This window comes from Rhinolophus ferrumequinum, chromosome X (assembly GCF_004115265.2).
Source record: "Rhinolophus ferrumequinum isolate MPI-CBG mRhiFer1 chromosome X, mRhiFer1_v1.p, whole genome shotgun sequence".
NCBI classification, from domain to species: Eukaryota; Metazoa; Chordata; class Mammalia; order Chiroptera; family Rhinolophidae; genus Rhinolophus; species Rhinolophus ferrumequinum.
Window position 1 is genome coordinate 88,651,394 of NC_046284.1, and position 20,264 is coordinate 88,671,657.

The 20,264-nt window shown below is 37.1% G+C and overlaps 1 protein-coding gene across 6 annotated transcripts in view; it reads right to left on the minus strand.

Annotated features, from left to right (window-relative positions):
- KDM6A (lysine demethylase 6A) overlaps nt 1-20,264 on the minus strand; it is a 201,505-nt gene that overhangs the window by 103,429 nt on the left and 77,812 nt on the right. For all 6 annotated transcript variants that reach the window (XM_033106079.1, XM_033106096.1, XM_033106107.1 and 3 more), the window contains exon 5: nt 3,959-4,017. In XM_033106079.1, coding sequence (XP_032961970.1) covers nt 3,959-4,017 — 59 coding nt within the window. The remainder of the gene's footprint in view (nt 1-3,958; nt 4,018-20,264) is intronic.

Consider the following 20,264-nt stretch of genomic DNA (forward strand, 5'->3'; position numbering starts at 1 on the left):
AATTTGCTGTTGTATTTCAATTTCTCTCACCCAAGGAAATAGGTTTCTTACTAAAAAGGCAAGGGGAAGCTCAGTTCAAAGTACACCTAGCAATTCACTACTTTCATAAACAAGAACAAGTGAAGGCATGGGCATGCATTCATGCACGTGTAAAGGAACACCTTTATAGAGACTGATTCTAGTTCTCTGATACCTCTATTTTACTTTCTACTTCTATGCCTTCCCTTCTTCTGGACATCTTTTAAAAAGTTTTGTTCCAGACTGAGTAGGATAACAGTAAAACTGAATAATCATGCTCATGCTAAGTCCAATGAGGATATAGCAGTTGCTCTACTACTTTCTTACACTGGCTTTTCTAAGAGGCTCAACTGAAACTAGAAAAACTGACCAAACAACTGAACTGATCTACCCTGTTTCCCGAAAATAAGACCTAGGCGGACAATCAGCTCTAACGCGTCTTTTGGAGCAAAAATTAATACAAAACCTGGCCTTATGTTATTATATCATATTATACTACATTATATTATTTTATATTATACCCGGTCTTATACTATAGTAAAATAAGACAGGGTCTTATATTAATTTTTGCTCCAAAAGACGCATTAGAGCTGACTGTCTGCCTAGGTCTTATTTTCGGGGAAACATGGTAGAAGCTAACCAATAAAGTCAACCCCAGAAGAAAAAAATGGGCCGCATAACAAGGCAAGAAACAAGACAAAGAGATTAACAGATAAAACTATACGTAATGAAACTGTCCTTAATAATATATTAAGTCACTGTCACCAACCCCAACACACATGTTGGTTGTGCATACTATCAAATACTTAATCTAATCAAATACCAACAGACACCATTACTGAATATCAAATTTTACTTAACTTATAAATGTACCAGATACAACATTCTGACACATCCTAGGCAAATCCTTAGAGCTGACAATACCAAACAGTTTGGTGTGAAATTTAACAAAAAGAAAAATGCTGACCCCTGCAATTAATAGCTACCTATAAATGAAACCAGATAAAACACAAATACAGTTTTAAGCAAAGGAAGTTTCTATCAGTTAAGGCTGTCTAAAACTCTCACCAAGTACCTACTCCATGCTTTCTAATTTTGTGGCTGTTTGAGAAATAGCAAGGTAAGTTAAGGCAAAAGTTGGGGCACCGAGTTTGTAAAAGAACATTAACCAGCAAGAGAGAAAATACACAGTCATGATGGATTCAGACAGGGTGTGAGAGATACCATTTTAGGAAGCAGCTAGAGTTGAAACTCAAGACGTGAGAAAATGGTGGTGACCTGGATAGGATCGACAGACCAGAGGGCACTTATTAATTCTAACATTGTACTGTCTTTACATCATTCAGTTTCATTTCTTAGGTCAACTGAAGGATATAGTAATCATATGGAGATAAAGAATCAAGTCATTGGGGCGGCCGGATGGCTCAGTTAGTTAGAGCACGAGCTCTGAACAACTGGGTTACTGGTTCGATTCCCACATGGGCTAGTGAGCTGCATACTCCACAACTACACTGGAGACAACAAGCTGCTCATGAGCTGCCAGAGGGGCAGCCATATGGCTCAGTTGGTTGGACCTCGAGCTCTTAACACCAAGGTTGCCGGTTCAATTCCCGCATGGGATGGTGGGCTGCGCCCCCTGCAACTAAAGATTGAAAACGGCGACTGGACTTGGAGCTGAGCTGCACCCTTCACAACTAGATTGAAGAAAACAACTTGGGAGCTGATGGGCCCTGGAGAAACACACTGTTCTCCAATATTTCCCAATAAAAAATTTAAAAAATTAAAAAAGAAAAAAGAAGGCTAAAATGGTTACTTTTTTTTTTTTTATAAAAAAGAAAGAATCAAATCATATAATTCTCCACAGCTACCGTGTTTCCCTCAAAGTAAGGCGTAGCCGGACAATCAGTTCTAATGCGTCTTTTGGAGCAAAAATTAATGTACGACACAGTATTATATCATATCATATTAATTATATTACATTACGTTATATAAGACTTTGTCATATATTATAGTAAAATAAGACCGGGTCTTATATTAATTTTTGCTCCAAAAGACTCAGTAGGGCTGATTATCCGGCTAGGTCTTATTTTCAGGGAAACAGGGTACAAGCCACCTAAAAATTGACATGGTCAACTTATTAAAGCAATTCAATTTTGAACTGATGGCTTTACCTTACTTACTGATTTTATGCTCCTATCTTCAATGTACAGGGAACGCACAAGTTATCATACAGGTAGGTGAAAACTAGCTGGTGTGAGGTATACATGTCCATTCTTAAACTGTAGAGGTTTTTGTCTTGGGTGTCACCTAAATTACTTCTGGCTCTCCATAAAGAATGCACCAATGTGCCCAGGAGAAGAACTATAAATACTGATTAAAAAATAACTACCTGTCAATCTTCAAACTTGGGGATACAGTGTAATAGAAAAAATATTAGATTGGGGAATCTGAGCATAAGCTTGCTTCTGCCACTAATTAAGCAGTTACATGATACTGAGTTACACACATACCCCTTGCTTTCTTCATCTACAAAATTAAGAGGAAAGACTAAGTTATCTCTAAGATCAAGAGCAAAGAGGAAAGAAAAAGTTTATAGAAGTCATCCATGTCTAAAGTTTCAATTTCAGGGAAACCATAACAAATCACTGCCAATGCATATTTAAAAGTTCTGCAATATTCAGGGTGCCCAAAAGGTATATTGTAGGGTTATAATCTTTGGCCAAAACCTTCCTTTGGACTCTCACAGCATTCACTCAGCTTAAAATTATGGAGACTAACTGACAAAGTCAGATATGCTTCAAATAAAAAAATGTCTACATAGGGCTTTACAGTTTACAAAATGTACATTATCTTATTTGATCATCAAAACTCTATAAAGTAGAAAAGGCAAGTGATTACAATGCACATTTAAAAGATCACACACACACAAATGAGGAAACAGACCTAGGGAGCTTATTTAACCCAAGATCAAACTAACTGGCAGCACTGAGCCCAGAATACCAATCTTCCACTTCAAATTCTATTATATGTTCTTTCCATTGGAGAATGCTATTGTGGTCTGGCAAACAGGAAAACAACAATGGGACAAAGGCCATAATAAAAGGGCCCTACACTTTACAGTTTATAGAATCTTATATATTCCTATCATACCGTGTTTCCCCGAATATAAGACCTAGCTGGACAATCAGCTCTAATGCATCTTTTGGAGCAAAAATTAATATGACTAAGTCATATTTTACTCTAAGACTGGGTCTTACGTAACGTAACGTAATGTAACATAACGTAACATAACACCAGGTCTTATCTTAATTTTTGCTCCAAAAGACTCATTAGAGCTCACTGTCCGGCTAGTTCTTATTTTCGGGAAAATAGGGTATTTAATCTCTGACTCTGAAGATGGCATTTTATAAAAGACAGAATTGAGTGCCTAGTTACTGGAAATTGGTAAGAACGAGCACCTGTGTGTGCGCATACATGTGTATTGGTTTGTATGTTGGGGACAGGAGAGGGGAGGGAGCAGTCAATCTTGTCTAGAAGTCTGAAAAGGTAAAACTACTGGTCATCCTAGATCATTTATCCACAGACCTTGAGATCTGACAGCATAGTCATTCCCCAGTTCAAATAAGCTGGGGATCATTAGTCCATAATGAGTGACTAAGAAATTCCAAAAGCTTTTTAATCTAAGTCTTCTTTACTCAGAATCTTATACCAGATTCTTTTAGGATATATGCAACTCTTAATAACATAAAGTGGGTCAATATCTCTGAAGTAACAATCTAATCATTTCAAGAGATTACTGAAAAAAAATGTAGGCACAGGGACATTAAAATAGTTTGTATTTATTACACACAACACACACAATATGAAACAAAAAACACAGAGAAACAAAACAAGTCATTTACTGGAAACAACTGGAGTTATTAGTTTTATGTGAACTTACCACTGAAATGCATTGTAATGGAAGTAGACCAAACCAAGACCATATAAAAAGGCAGCATTCTGTAAAGAAAGGGAAAAAGACGACTTTTAGGAAAAGCATTTATGTTTAATGCACGACATTAATATAAAACAGCGGTGTCCAAACTGCGGCCCACAGGCCAACTGCGGCCCGCAATCCATTGTTAATTGGCCCGCAGCAAATTCCAAAAATATATTTAGTTTCCTTAAATAAACCAGGTGAGGCAATACGTATTTCACCTCGCATGAGTGGCCCGGCTGTTTGCGTATTTCACCGCATATGGCCCTTGGTGAAAAACGTTGAAAAAAGTTTGGATACCCCTGATATAAAATATGGTATCCAAGATGTTTTAACTTACTAAAACTCTATCCTGCATTACAATATATTTGCAATATACATGTGGGTTTTTTTTTTTTAATTTTTATAAGCGTTTACTTGAGCTAAACTGATGACATATGTTGGGGAGCAAAATCTCAAATGCTCGCGATATATTTTTAAAACACCAAAATAACAGTAGTGAGGCAGGACATGGCACAGAATCCAATGAACTTGGAGAGATTCTCCGGTTTCTTTTTAATCAAACCTACTCCTGAAATAAAAAATTTGACCACAGAATTCTATGGGCAAATCTACAATAAAAACCTATTATTCAGGAATAATACAATGCTTGGTCTGTGCTATCTTGTTCTCTCTTGCTGGCATCTCTGTTTTCTTTCTCTGGTTTTGTTTCTTGAACTGGATTTAATTTTATATTCAATGTTGCCAGGAAGGTAGTTATAATTCAAAGTAAATGTACAATATGAACCTAGAACAAATTTTACTATTAAAGAAAAAAATCACATGCTAAAATGACTTAGTCATTTACATTTTGGGCTTTAAAAATGAATGATTCCTTTTTCAGTACAAAACAGAGAGATACTTAGCCAGACTCATTATGACCTCTGGCCTCCAAATACAAACTACCTATACTACTCCCTTTTGTCAAAAAGGTCAAACGTTTGAGTACCTACTATGTGTTTTATTGATAAAAAAGCACGTTTTAGTAAATCTTCCCTATTAAAAAAAGTAAAGCTTTCACACTGATCTTTGTGAACAAACTTCTCCAAACCTGTATTATAAAACTTGAACATTTTTAAACTCTTACTGAAATGTTTCTTCCCATACTGTCTTGGGTTGCATCTCTCCAGAAGCACACCCTGAGACAAAAGGTTTTTAGTACAAGGGCAGCTGGATGGCTCAGTTGGCTAGAGTTCAGAGCTCTGAAAAACAGGGTTGCTGGTTCAATTCCCACATGGGCCGGTGAGCTGCACCCTCCACAACTAGACTGAAAACAATGAGGTGCCACTGCGCTTTTGGATGGGGCGGCTGGATGGCTCAGTCGGTTAGAGCGCGAGCTCTCAACAAGGTTGCCGGTCCAACTCCCGCATGGGATGGTGGGCTGCGCCCCTGCAACTACAGATTGAAAAACGGCAACTGGACTTGGAACTGAGCTGTGCCCTCCACAACTAGGTTGAAGGACAACGACTTTGAACTGATGGGCCCTGGAGAAACACACTGTTCCCCAGTATTCCCCAATAAAATTAAAAAAAAGAAAGGCGGGGGTTTAGTACAAGTAGTTTATTTGGGAATTTACTCTCCTCAGCACCAGCAAGGGAGTGAAGAACTGAGATGGGGAAAGGAAGGAAACCAACAAAGGGTTCAATAGGGCTGGTTATGCAGCTGTGAGCAACTGGGATTCAATCCTGCTGAGGACCTCTTATAGACAGAGTAAAACATTCCTCAGTCATCTTGTCCTAGATGTGAGGGATCGAGAGTACTTATTCCACAACTGCTGTCAGTCACTACTTGGAAAAAAAGAATCCGTGATGTCTAAAGCCCAAAGTATAAACAGATGGATTAGTTTGTGGCATGAAATAATTTCTTTTAATATTAAAATTTGTTCTGGGACTATATTGTGCATTTCCTTTGAATTCTAAGTACCTTTCGGGAAACAATGAAAAATGTTTCTTAAGTACCATACTTTGCTGTGTATAATGCTCTCCCGTATATAATGCACACCCACATTTTTGGCCCAAACTTTCAGGGAAAAAAGTCTTTCATTTTAATTCAAATTTTTGTTTCCATTTAGGTACTTGTTTTTTGTATTATAAAGGAATTTAGCATTTTATTTTTTAACATATTATGATACAATAAGTTTTATGTAACAAATAATTACAAAACACAAGAACAGATACAAGGTACAAGAAATTTTATGTACCAGTAACAAATTTACAAATTGACGATATTTACACATCATACAAGGCCAAGAACTCTCTTCATCGTTGCAAGTTCATCGTAAGTTCAACAAAACCAATTATAGTATTCCAGGGTATTATTTTGCATACGGATATCGTTATTGATTTCTAGAGTTACACTTTTAACTAATAAGCATAAATAAAAGAATTAAAAACATTTATATAGACATGGAATTAGTACTACCCATGTATAATGCGCATCCGTATTTTTCTCTTACAAACTTGGGCAAAAAAGTGTACATTATACATGGCAAAATATGGAACATCTTAAAAAAGGTACTAAATATGAACATTGAATTTCATTAAATCCTCATTACCCCCAACTTTCTAAATGAGAAAATTACATGCTACAGATATTCACAAAGGTCTCAGAGAGTATCTAGTTCAAAAGTTCTTTTTTTAAAATTTAAAATTTAGTTGGAAATGGTTTTAATAAGGTCATTTATTTACCACCCCATCCCCTGAAATAAGTTGCGCATTTATTCGGTGTCAAGGACAATACTCAAAGGTTTGCACAAGCCAAACTGATTAAAATACACTTCCCCTGCCCTCAAGAAGTATGTATCCTAGTGTGTGTGTGTTTGTGTGTGGGGGGGGGGGGGGCGGGGGAGAAAAGGGATATTCAGAATGCCGAAGTAGGTCATGAAGTGTTCTACCCAGGACTAATTTGAAAGACAACTGTCTTCTTAGGTAGAGGAGATGGAGGGGATCAGAACATAGTTGAATAACAACAGATAACACCTTTCACCAATAAGGTACTGCCCAGAGAAGGAAGTATGGGGTAAGGTGGAAATGAGTTATATTGAGGGGCATTTCTGCTTTCAGGACATACCCTGCCTTCTCCCAACTTCTTACTTTGTTCATAGTTCATCCTTCCCCCTCTACGAAATCTTATCCCCATCCCTGTCACTGTAATAAATTTTAGCAATTATTCAAGATCCATTTTAAATGACATCTTTCCCATGAGCCTCTGCTGCTTCAACCACCTCAAACCAGAGGTACTCTTTCCAATCTCTAAGTTTGGCCTTAGCACAATATCTCTATCATGTGATATCATTATGTAATAGTAAGAACTTAATTTTATGCAAAATGCAAACATTTCTTTTTAGAGCTTCTAACAACCTACGAGGTGGCAGAAGGCCTCATCTATAGAATGAAGAAACAAGGATCAGAGAGATTAAGCAACTTGCTCAAAGAGACAGATACTAAGTGACAGACACAGAAACTGAATGTAGGTCTGCCTACAGAGCTCACTCTTTACTATATTTTTGTTACTTGACAAAATAACATCACACAAAAATGTCATAAAGGCAGGAGTGCTAAGCGTCTTTGTATCTGTAATCACCTAGCACAGTGCCTTCCATATAGCAGATTCCCCCAAGGTTTAGTAATGTTCAACCTGTAGAGAACTTTAATGAGTTTATTTGAGCCAAACTGACCACAATTGCCAGGAAGCAAAATCTCAATTGATTAAGAAAATGCTCTGAAGAATGGCAGTTTTGCAGCTTATTTTATACGTTACAATCAAAGGAGTAAATGTAAGGAGGGTTACATGAAGTCCACTGGTGGTAGATTAAGTGGGTAGGAGAAAGCAAAGAGGGGAAATCTCTGGGACTGGATAAAAAGTAAAATGGAGAGATACATACTTCTTTATATTGGTGGGCACAGGACAGCTAATTATTAATAACATTTACAGCACATAGAGATGGTATTTGTGAAATAAGATAACAATGAAGGGTTCTGGTGCTCTGTGTGTTGTGCCCTGAGGGGTCCAGAAAAAGGGATTACTCTGACATTCCAAGGGTAGGTTATTTCAGATACAAAAAGATGACAGGATCACTTAAGGTAAAGACCGACCTTTGTCAAGATAGCTACAGGCCAAGGATGGTGACTACCAGCCACGACCCACTTTCAGTTAGGAAGTTTTATGCTCAGACCGTCCTATGTGGCTACTCTCGGTCTCTGAGTTTGTAGGGCCTGCCATGCGGGCCTTCCCCTGAGCTTGTCAGGTTTAGTATGCGGCCCCTTTTTCATCCATAGTAAAGTGAAATCACCAAATATTTAAGCTCAGTTATGAAACTCAGTACCCTAAGTGACAAAGTATTAGTATGAGGCATGCTCCCCATTAACCAGAAGCTTATGAATCTTGGCAGGCACCGTGTTTCCCTGAAAGTAAGCCCTAGCTGGACAATCAGCTCTAATGCGTCTTTTGGAGCAAAAATTCATATAAGACTTATTTTACTATAAGACCGGGTGTCTAATATAACAACATAACGTAACGTAACGTAAGACTTGGTCTTATACTAATTTTTGCTCCAAAAGATGCATTATAGTTGATTGCCCGGCTAGGTCTTATTTTCAGGGAAACACGGTAGTTAAGTTTCATTTTTGCATTAACAGTATATAGCAATGTAATTCAAAGCCTTTAATTCAAACATTTATTGAGCACCTATTATGAGTCACAGCAGAGTTATCAGCACTGGGAAGACAGTAGTGAATAAAACAGACAAAAATTCCTATCCTCAATGAATTTATAATCTAATGACAAAAGATTATGAAATTAAGTGCTGTGGACAAAAAAGGGGCCACATACCAAACCTGACAAGCCGGGGGGAGGCCTGTATGGTGGGCTTTACAAACTCAGAGATCAAAAGTAACCACATAGGATGGTCTGAACATAAAAATTCCATATAACAGTGGGTCATGGCAGGTAGTCATGTCCTAAGCCTATAGCTTCCTTGACAAAGGTCATTTTTTACTTTAAGTGGAACTGTCTATTGTCTTTTTGCACCTAAGATAACATGCCTTTGAAATGTCAGTGTAATCTTCTTTTGCTGACCCCTCAGAGCTCAACTCTATGTGCTATAAATGTTAATTATTAACTATCCTGTACCCACTTATGTAAAAGAAGTATGTATTTCTCTATTTTTCCTTTTCATCCAATCCCAGAGATTTCCCTGCTTTTCTTTCTCCTGCCTCCTTAATCTACCACCAATGAATTTCATGTAACCACCCTCCTTACATTTACTCCTTTGATCGTAATGTGTATAAAATAAGCTGCAAAACTGCCATTCTCCAGAGAATTTTCTTTCAATCCATTGAGATTTTGCTTCCTGGCAATTGTCATCAGTTTGGCTCAAATAAACACACAAAAAATGCTCTACAGGTTTGGATGTGTCTTAAGTCGACAGTGCATGACAATATGTTCCAAGCTACAACTGTTTAAGAGTTAATGAAGTATAATAAGGACTAGGAAAAGAGGTATTACTTGGGTACTGTATCTCAAGGATGGCTAGGAAGGAAAAACAAGCCCTCTCAGCCAAGGGTTCTAAATCACAGGTCCTTGAAAATAGTGACCTGAGGATATGAATGCCAATAGCACCCCCATTGAGAAACACGGGTTTATGCAAAAGGATAACCAAAGCAAAGGCCCTGATATGAAAATTATTTTAAATGTGATGCAGTCATTCTTCAACCTACTGTGAGGAGTTAGGGGAGTAACTTTCTGGAAATGTACTATTTAAAAAATATACTCCGGCTTCAGTCCAAATCCTTAGAGGTTATAGTATCAACATCAGGAGCCAACAAACTATGGCACACACATGGGCCAAATCCAGCCAGCCACCTGTTTTTCAAAATAAAGTTTTACTGGAACAACTACACCCACTCATTTACTCATTGTCTATGGCTGCTTCCTGCTCTAACAGCAGAGTTGAGTAATTGGAACAGAGAGACTATTTAGGCTTACAAAGCCTAAAGTATTTACTATCTGCCTTTTTACAAAAGAAGTTTGCCAACCTCGGACCTAACTGTATTACAGTACCCATCACAACCCCAAATTAAAAAAGTATAACTTGATGAAATTACTACTATCAATTTATATTGAAGTACTGTGTCTATAGCAAAATTATTGTCCAGGATGTGGTTCACTAAGTTAGCAGTTCACCAATTCTGACAGGGTAGCCAGATAGATAGAAATGAGCTGAAAGAGCGACGTAGCTCTGGTTAGAAAGCCCCGTGCTGCAGCTCGTACTTGGGTCAAGACCCATTGCAGCTGCCCTCACTTAAGGCACCAATGCCTTACTAGCCCAGAAGGATTCCGGGCTTACACATGCCTAAATCTAAGGAATATGCTGTTAGAAGCCAGAGAAGTAAGACATCCCGCTTATTAGAGTATACATCCTACTTTTCAGGACCATTTTAGTGAGCTCTCAACAAATCCTAAACAAAAAAAAATTAACAAGGAGCTGACTTGAGAATCCAAGGGGAGGAATGTGCTCCTCAGCAGGAGGGGAACAAGAAGGAAGAGGAAGAGGCAATTCTACATATAGAAATAAAAGCCTTCATACAATGTTAGGAGAGGCCTTTCCCCCTCTTGGGATTGGTCCGCTCCACATCTTGGAGTGTATCTGCCTTTACTAATAAACTTTTTACTATCCTTTACCTACACGAAACGCTGTCTTCTCACTCGACAGATTTCTTTCCCTCAAGAAGACAAAGAGACGAGGCATATTACCACAACCTGGTAACAATATCCGAGTTTATTATAGTAGTGATTTCACTGATCCCCAACATAGCTGAATAACTCCTGAATGTTCTATGTTCCATAATCAGAGCTCTAGGCTATACAACCCCAGATGTAAGAGGGGAGCACTCTGCAGTGCCCTGGAGTTAAGACACTACAAGCCTTATTCTTTCCAGCTGTTCCTCAGCTTCTGTTTCCCCAGACTATTTCCAAATTGATGGAAAGGGCACTGAGAGTTCTTCTATTTTCATGAAAATACACCTATGTAAAAGTGGATTGGAAAACAAGAGTGATAAACTAAATTATACAAAAACAGTGAGCCTTAGAACACCACCATTGAAATAAAAAAGTTGGCAACCTCATTAAGACCCTCCCCCTGCCAATTTTCTGAAATCTGTCTATGAAATCCCATTGAAGGTACTGTGGCTAACCAATCCCCTTTTTCCTGGCTACTCTCAGTGAGAATAAGTTGGCAACGTGACGCAGTTCTAGCCAGTGAGACAAGCATATTTCTACCATGGGGTTTCTAGGAAAGCTTTTGTTTTCTTTGCCTAAATGTTTCCTTTCCTCCTCTTCCTCCTTTTAGTATGTCATGTTCACCAGTGATGAAGGGATTAATAGTCCACCAAAGTGGTATGAAAATTACTTTAAACTGAAAACATCTGAACAATCAGCAGCCACAGAAATAAACATTATCTAAACTTAAGAAGAGCATCCTAAAAATACAGCTGCCAATGACTCCCCTCCATGGGAGTTTACTGATTGCGAAAACACTGACCCTTAGCACTGGGAAGTATGAATTCAGCTCCTCATCAGCACCAGAAAGTCCAACAGAACTCAATCCATCCCCTTTCTATTTCTACTGCCTTTCTGTAGGTAATTTAAGATCTCAACTTTCTCTGCCTGACCTGTTTCAACAGTTTTGTAATTTATCTCCCAAATTCTAACCTCCCTTCCACTTCCTCCTTTCAATCTATCTTCCACATCACTGCCAATGAGCTTTCAAAAACTCAAACATGACACTATTTAAACTCATCTGAAGAGTGCCTACAACCTACCCTGACTTTAAGAGTCTTCATTTTATGACTCTTTCTCAATTTTTCCAATCTCATAGCCATCACTTCAAGCAGGACAAATAACATGCACATCTACGAATAAAATATGCTCTTACACATTTCTGTGATTTTAAACATGTTTGTTTCCTCTGCTGAAAAAGCTCATGTCGACATTTCTTTAACTCACTTAACTCACTTCTCAATCTGGCAAATTCCTATCCATCCGTTAACACATCTCTTACTTCTTCCTTCCAGAAGTATTATCCAACACATTCCCAAGCCCAAAGAGAGTTAGGTTTCTGATACGTTTCCAAACAAGTATCCATGTCTATTACAGTTATACTATTTACCTCTACAACTAGAATATGACTCTATAAACTGTAGAGAGAGAACCCAAGTCGTCTTTTGATCCCTATGATAAAGTAATTGGCATACATAAGTTATTTAGGAGAGGTATGCTGCTGAATAAATCCATCTCTTATAGCCTTAAATAACCTGTTATACATGTTTCATCAAAGAATTTAATACTTTCCTGATTCAATTTATACTGAATCACTTCCTAATGTCTGAACTATCTTTTGGACACCTGAGGTTACTAAAGCTCATTATGTCCATCAGGCCCAAATACAGCAGAAGTTCTGCTTCTAAAACCTATTAGGGGTACTGCATAGTGATCATTAAATCAGACTTGGTTTAGAATTCCAGGCCTTGTCACTTACTGTCTATTAACACTCATGAAACAAGTTAACTGAGTCTCAATCTCAGAGGGTTGCCTTGGGGAATAAGATCATACATGTAAAATACTGAAAATACTACCTGGCACTTGGAATTTTTGAGAGAAATAAAGGAGGCAATGTATCTAACACTACCAAGAAAATTAGCACATGGTAACTGCTCAATGGATATAGCATGATACATAAAATTACTGATAAGTGTCACATGCTGTAAAAAAAAATTACATATTAAAAATAAGAGGGCTTAGAAATGAGAGATTTATGGTTAAGACTACTCAAAACCTAAGCAGCATTACAACCAGATTTCAAAATCAGCAACTGGTACCTGGAGGTATGCTGAACCACTCAAGTAGGAAACTCATCATGGTGAGTTTGCCATGGATGACATTAAAAACGAACAAACAATGAAGATGGAATGCTGGCAACCTTTTCATTAAAGCGGAGCTGGCAGGTGCTGAGACAATGAAAATAACTGAGAGCTGTACAAGACTAGGGATGTAACTTTCTCTGAGTAGGAACCCTGGATGTCAGTACTCAATGTTGAATTTTCTTAAAATCTAGACTACAGGACTCCTTATGCCAGTTCAGCAGCCAAGCTTTACCCTTTCCTACTGAAGTTTATAATTACCCTCCCATTAACTAAAAAAAAATTAAGTGAAACAGACATTCGTGTCACAGACATTAATTCCCTTATTTACCAATAACATGTATTATTTTGTATTACTAGTACAGTCTATTTTGCAACATGTATAACTTCCCTTACTGTTTTCTAGACTATTACCATGATCAGACAAAATACATTTCTCGGCATCCCTTGCAGCTAGGCGTGCTCATATCACTAAGTTCTGGCCCCTGAAATGTGTGTAACGGGGTATGTACAATCTCATGATTCCCTCAAAGGAAAAGACTGTTGCACTCTGCTTCCTCTTCCTCTGACCAACTCCTTGGAATGCAGAACCACCTCCAAGCCATCAGATAAAGACAACTCAAAAAAGGAAAAATATAGGCCAACTGCAATTATGAAGGAAGATGCAAAGATACTACCAATCCAGAAATATCTAACAATAATAAAAACTTGACACCGATTTGAACTTACCTCAGAAATACAAGACTGATTTAAGGAGAAAAAGTACAAAACTATCTCAGTGGATGCAGAAAAGGCATTTATGCTTTTTGCATGAAAAAATGTTTAGACTTCTAAATTGAAATTTTTAAAAGCTGGCTTTCATTAGAGTAAGGAAGTTCCTTTCTATTCTTAGTTTGCTATTTACCACACACACACAAAAAAAAAACAACAAAGAAAAAAAAAAAACTTTAAGTAATCATACTTAATGGTAAAAAACATTTAAAATATTCCTTTCAAGAAGGAAACAAGACAAAGGTACTATATCACATCTTTCAATTAACACTGTGTTGGCATCCAAGTTACCACATAGGAGAAAAATTCACAAAAACTGGAAATGAACAAACAAAATTATCATTAATTACAAAGGTTGGGTAGTCTATACAGAAAATCGAATGTAACATACTCAAATTAGCCAAGTTAGTAAATTAGTGAAGTTGCTTGATGAATTTAATGTAACATATAAAAGTGAAATCCAGTTCTATGTACCAGCAAAGATAAAAAATGAAACATTTATAATATCAATAAAATTTCAAAATATAAAATACATTACTTTATAATATGCACAAGAACTTTATGGAAAGAGTTTAAATAAATATGCAAAGTCAATGCGATTCCAACCAATCCCTGGAAGTCACTGTGATTTATTTATTTAAGTTTATGACTGTGATTTCCAGCACTATAGAATTTGACTAGATACTGAACAAATATTAAGACAAATCTAAGCCTCCAGATCTGTGCTAACTGTTGCAAATCCATTTACCATCTACCTGGCCCTTTCCTTTCCCCCACTTTGAGGGCCCCAACAATAACCCAGGCTCTAAAACAGGAGTCCACAAACTGGCCAAATTTTTTCTTTAAGGGCCAGAAGCTAAAAAGGACTTTTATATTTTATAATGGTTACATTGTAAATGATTAGTTAAGTACATACATAATATGAATAGCTGATTTTGCCCCTTGGCCCACAAAGCCTAAAAAGTTACTATTTTATCCTTTAAGATAAAGTTTTTGGACCTCTGCTCCAGACCAAGAATTTGGGAGCTCTCTAAACAACCTATTTGAACTTTCTTGTGCTGACTCAGTTCCCTTTTTGGAATGCCTTTCCAGGTCTCCTTTCTGGAAAACTCTCATTAACCCTTCCCTCAAGTTTCAACTGCTCTGTGGAATCTTTCTTAATCCCTACTAAGACTCCCATGCCCTTTACACAAAGACACACACTTCTGCCTCCCTCATACGCCCTCAACACCTCCAATGTATCAGTCACCAAAAACTTAGGAGGTGGGACAATTAAGTTCACGAACTCATCCTAGAAAAAGTGCTACATACCTCACTGCTGACTATCACTATGGTCATCTTCAAAGTACTCCCCTTGGGAAGCTATGCACTGACGCCAGTGCCTAGTCCACCCTTCAAAGCAATTTTGGAACTCTTTTTCTGGAATGGCCTTCAGAGCTGTTGTCATATTACCACCGATGTCCTGAATGCCATCAAAACGTCTTCCTTTCAATATTTCCTTTATCTTTGGGTAAAGAAAGAATTCACTGGGGGCCAGATCAGATGAGTAGGGAGGGTGTTCCTATACAGTTATTTGTTTACTGGATAAAAACTCCCTCACACACAGTGCCCTGTGAGCTGGTGCTTGTCGTAATGCAAGAGCCATGAATTGATGGTGAAAAGTTCAGGTCGTTTAACTTTTTCATGCAGCCTTTTCAGCACTTCCAAATGAACTTGATTAACTGTTTTGTCCAGTTGGTACAAATTCAAAATGAATAATCCCTCTGATATCAAAAAAAAAAAAAAAAAAAAAAGGTTAGCAACATGTTGCAACAAGTTCCCGAATTGAATTGTCTGACCTCATATGCTTATTTGTGTCTCCTTCACAAGAATGTGGGCAATTTGAAAGTAGTAACTGTCTTACTTATCCCTTTATTGACAACAAAGCCCTTGTCAATGAATGTAAAACAGCCAGTTAGTGACTGACATAAGTAGTTTAACAGAAAAATTCACTGAAAAGTCAGTCAAAGGAGCACAGATTGCACTAGTTCATCGACCAGTTTGAGCTGACCAGCGGGCTTCCTTAATCACCTGAACACAGACTGTCCAGTCCATAGAGCAGATTAAATAATGATTTCTAAGGTGTGTTCTGCTTCTAAAATTGCAAACTTTAAAAAGAATCTAAGCCTTATTCTCAAATATACTGCTTTTTAACGTTTCCTACACACTCTTTAAAAGATCTCATTCTCTTGGTCTCTGCTTTTCTGGGCAAAAAAAAAAAAAAAAAAAAATTTCCAGGTTAAACATCATGCTTGTTGAAATATAAAGTTCTATCTTCCCTTCAAGTTCTAAATATTCGCATGTTATAAAGCTTCAAGACTGGTATATTTAAATACTTGATATATTTTTAAATTCAAAACATGAATTTGAATTAGAAGAATCTTGAGTTTTTTCCATTATAATAATTCTCTCCATAAAATCTCTCCCCTACCCAACATTAACCCCTAATCCCACATCAGTGCAACATTAACAAAAAAATTAAAACCATATGGGAGCTAAACTGGCTAAAGAAAACCTTGCTAATAAGCCCCAATTAGGGAAGAAGATCACAATTTTCATCACTGGTAAGAAATACACCATTACAATCTTCTAGCATGTATTGAATCAAGGAGTAAAACAAACTTCTTTGGTGAGTGGGCTTTAAGGACATGAACTGTCTAAATTTAGCATACCAAAACATAAGCAAATTAATCTCCTCCACAAGCTCTGATTTCTTGAAGTACAGTAGTCCTCCCTTATCTGTGGTTTCGCTTTCTGTGGTTTCAGTTACCTAAGGTCAACCACAGTCCAAAAATATTAAATGGGAAATTCCAGAAATAAATAATTCATAGATTTTAAATTACGTGCCGTTCTGAACAGCATGATGAAATCTCGCTCCATCCCACCCAAGACCTGAATCATCCCTTTGTCCAGTGTATCCATGTTGTATATGCTCCCTGTGTCAGTCACTTAGTAGCTGTCTAGCTTATCAGATCAGCTGTCTGGCTTATCAGTGCTTATGTTCAAGTCACCCGTATTTTACTTAATAATGGCCCCAAAGTGCAAGAGTAGTGATGCTGCCAATTCAGGTATGCCAGAGAAGCTATAAAGTGCTTCCTTTAAGAGAAGCTATAAAGTGCTTCCTTTAAGTACAATAAGATATTTTGAGTGACCACATTCACATAACTGTTACAGTATAATTGTCCTATTTTGTTATTAGTTATTATTGTTAATCTCTTACTGTGCTTAATTTATAAATTAAACTTTATCATAGGTATGTACATACAGGAAAAAAATAGTATATAAGGGGTTTGGTACTATCCATGGTTTCAGACATCCCCAGGGGATCTTGGAAAGTATCCCCTATAGATAAGGGGAACTATTATAAAAGTGTATTGCAAATTGTTTAATAAATTACACATGATAAAAGTAATCAGAAAGCACCAGGAGTTCTTCACATTTAAACATACAGTGCATATCCTTACAGTCTTCTACTTGTATATGGAAATACATAGCATTAACAGATAACATACAATTTTTTATTCCTACCTTTTTACTTTATACCATAAACCGCAACAGCAATTTCTAAACTTATCTGACTCATAACTGAATTTAGATTTTGTTGTCACTGTTGTTGAAGGGGATCAAGACATGATACCCCAAAATACGCTACTTTGGCATAAGAATTACTTTGAGCTGACAGATTTTAATTGCTGAAATCCCTTATATGCTAAAAGCAGAGCTTCCCAAAGAAGTCAATTGTCATAAACCCCCCTCCAAGGAGCAACTCTAACATTGTCCCAAGACTATCGGATCTTCCATCTAGTCCCTTAAGAGGCCACTTATCCTTCCAAAATCATTTGTTTTCCCCTAAGTGCCCTGTTTCCTGCTCTCCATCACCTACTAAGTGGGTATATAACCCAAAATTCTAACCACCCTTATGAGTTACTGAGTTCTCCTGAAAGTTTATGCATTACATGTGTAAATAGCTTTTTTTTTAAATCTGTTAACCTGTCTGTTGTAAGTGTAATTCACAGGCCCCAGTCACAGAACCTAAAAGATCAGAGGAAAGGTTTTCCTCCCCTACACTGTTTCTTAATTCTTGTGCCATTTCTACATGGTATACAGAATAAACTGTTAAGTTTTTGTTCTTATATGCTAGTACTAGTAAGGTGTTTATAGTCATGAGAGAATTGGCAAATTTTCACCATTTCAAAATGGCTGTCATTTGTACTAAACTAGGTAAGAAAAAGTATGGTCTCTCAAAAAAACTTTTAACTACATAATAAACATTTAATTTTCAAATGTTAAACAAAGACAGATTTCATTACATATTACAAATCAATGATCCCTAATTGACTATTCTGAATTTTAAAGTTTATCACAAATAGCCACCAAAACACTTTGGGTATAAAAACCCTGACTTGAATTGACAGACGTCTTTACAAGAATATAATCCATAATACTGTACTATGTACGATGCCAGGTAGATATTTATCAGGGGAATCACTTTGTTATATAAATATCCACTACGGTGCTCTACACCTAAAGATAATATTGTCAATTGTTTAATTGGGGTTGGGGGGAGTAAACAGAAATAGGCAGATTCTGGTGGGACGATATGGTAATCTGAATAATGGCCCTGAAGATGTCCGTATACTAATCCCTAAAACTGAGAATATTTATCTGACACGGCAAAAGACACTTTGTAGTTGTGATTAAATTAAGGATCAGGAGATGAGTGTTATCCTGGATTATCCAGGTAGGCCGGATGCGATCACAAGTATCCTTAATAAGAGGGAGGCAAGAAAGTCAAAGGTCAAAGAATGCAATGTGGGGACAAAAGGTAATGTGACATGGGGCCATTATCCAAAGGAATATAGGCAGGCTTTAGAAGCTGGAACAGACAAGAAAACTGATTCCTCAATTGAGCCTCCAAATGGAATCAGCCCTATTGAGACAACTTGATTTTAACACCATAAGACTCATTTTGGACTCTGGCTTCCAAAACTCTCAGATAATTAAATTTGTATTGTTTTACCCACTAAATGTGTGGTAATTTGTTAAAGCAGCAACAGGAAACTTATAAAGAAGGCCAAACTTGGAGAAGAAAAGTTGTATGGAGTGAATTCCCATTTTCACAACTATTAACTTGATGCCAGGCATAGTACGCATGACAGTGGGTCACTGGTTGAAAAATCAAGTCTTTCTGAAGATTCTGAAAAGCAGAAGACTGAAACCAGAAGAAATCAAACCCCACTGAATCCAGGGAAATCCGAGAAGGGACAGAGCCAGAGAGGGGAACCCTACATTCTGTTTCTCCACATGTCTGGCTGACTCCTCTATGCAAGTTAGACTCAAAACAACTAAGTTAAAGACAAAAGATCTAAACTGATACTTAAGCTGCCACCCAAGAAAATGGAGTTTGCAGTTCAAAGCCAACAAAGATAACTGCCTGAGATAAAGAGAAAAAAAACACTCACTAGAAAAAAAAAATAACAGAATCAAGAGTTAGCATAATTTTCAAAATATCCAGTACCCAACACAAAATTACACAACATACATAGATCCTGGAAAATAGAACACATTCTTAAGAAAAAAGAAAAACTGAGATCAAACCCAGAATGACAAAGATCCTAGAAATGACAGACAAGGATTTTACAGTGGCTATTTTAATTATCAGCAACTAAATAAAACAAAAAGTGCTCATGAATATTAAAAAGACAGGAAACCTCAACAGAGAAATAATAAAAAAGAACCCAATGGAAAATCGAAAACTGAAAAATAAAGTATCTAAAATAAAATTAAATGGACTGAATAACTAAATTAAGATGATAAAGGAAAGAGAAAATGAATTTCAAAACAGACAAGCAAATTATTCAATGTAAAGACTGACGAGAAAAAGAAAAACCAAAAAGCCCCTCAAGGACATTTATGTAAAAACAAATTATCTGACCTACGTGGAATTGTGGAATTGGATCCCCAGAAGGAGAGAACGGAGAATGAACAAAAAAATTACTTTGAAGAAATAATGACAAAAATTCCCCAAATTTACTGCAGGTTCAAGATGCTCAAATGGGATAAATATGAAGACAACCACGTAGTAGACATATATCATGATCAAACTATAGGAAGCCAAAGGTAAGATAAAAAGAAAATCTTGAAAGGAGCAAGCAATACATTGTATACAGAACAGTGGTTCAATTTAGAGCTAATTTGTCATCAGAAAATCTGGAGGGGCAAAAAGAGAGTAGAATTTCACTTAAAAAAAAAGGCAAGTGAACTCTGTTGTAGCTGCTCGCTCGCGGGTCGTGGAGGAATTCACTAGTTAGGCAGAAATATAGAAGAGAAGTTTTATTAAAGAGAAGAGTCCGTTGGACAGAATCTGCTGGAAATGTACCGCGTCACGTCTTCATTTGGTCTCAAGTTTTATATTTTCTAACCAGGATGTAAATTGCTTAGGCCTGTAGTGGAATTTTCTATTGAGTTCGACTTTGTCCGTTGGGGTGGGGGAAGGTGCAGTT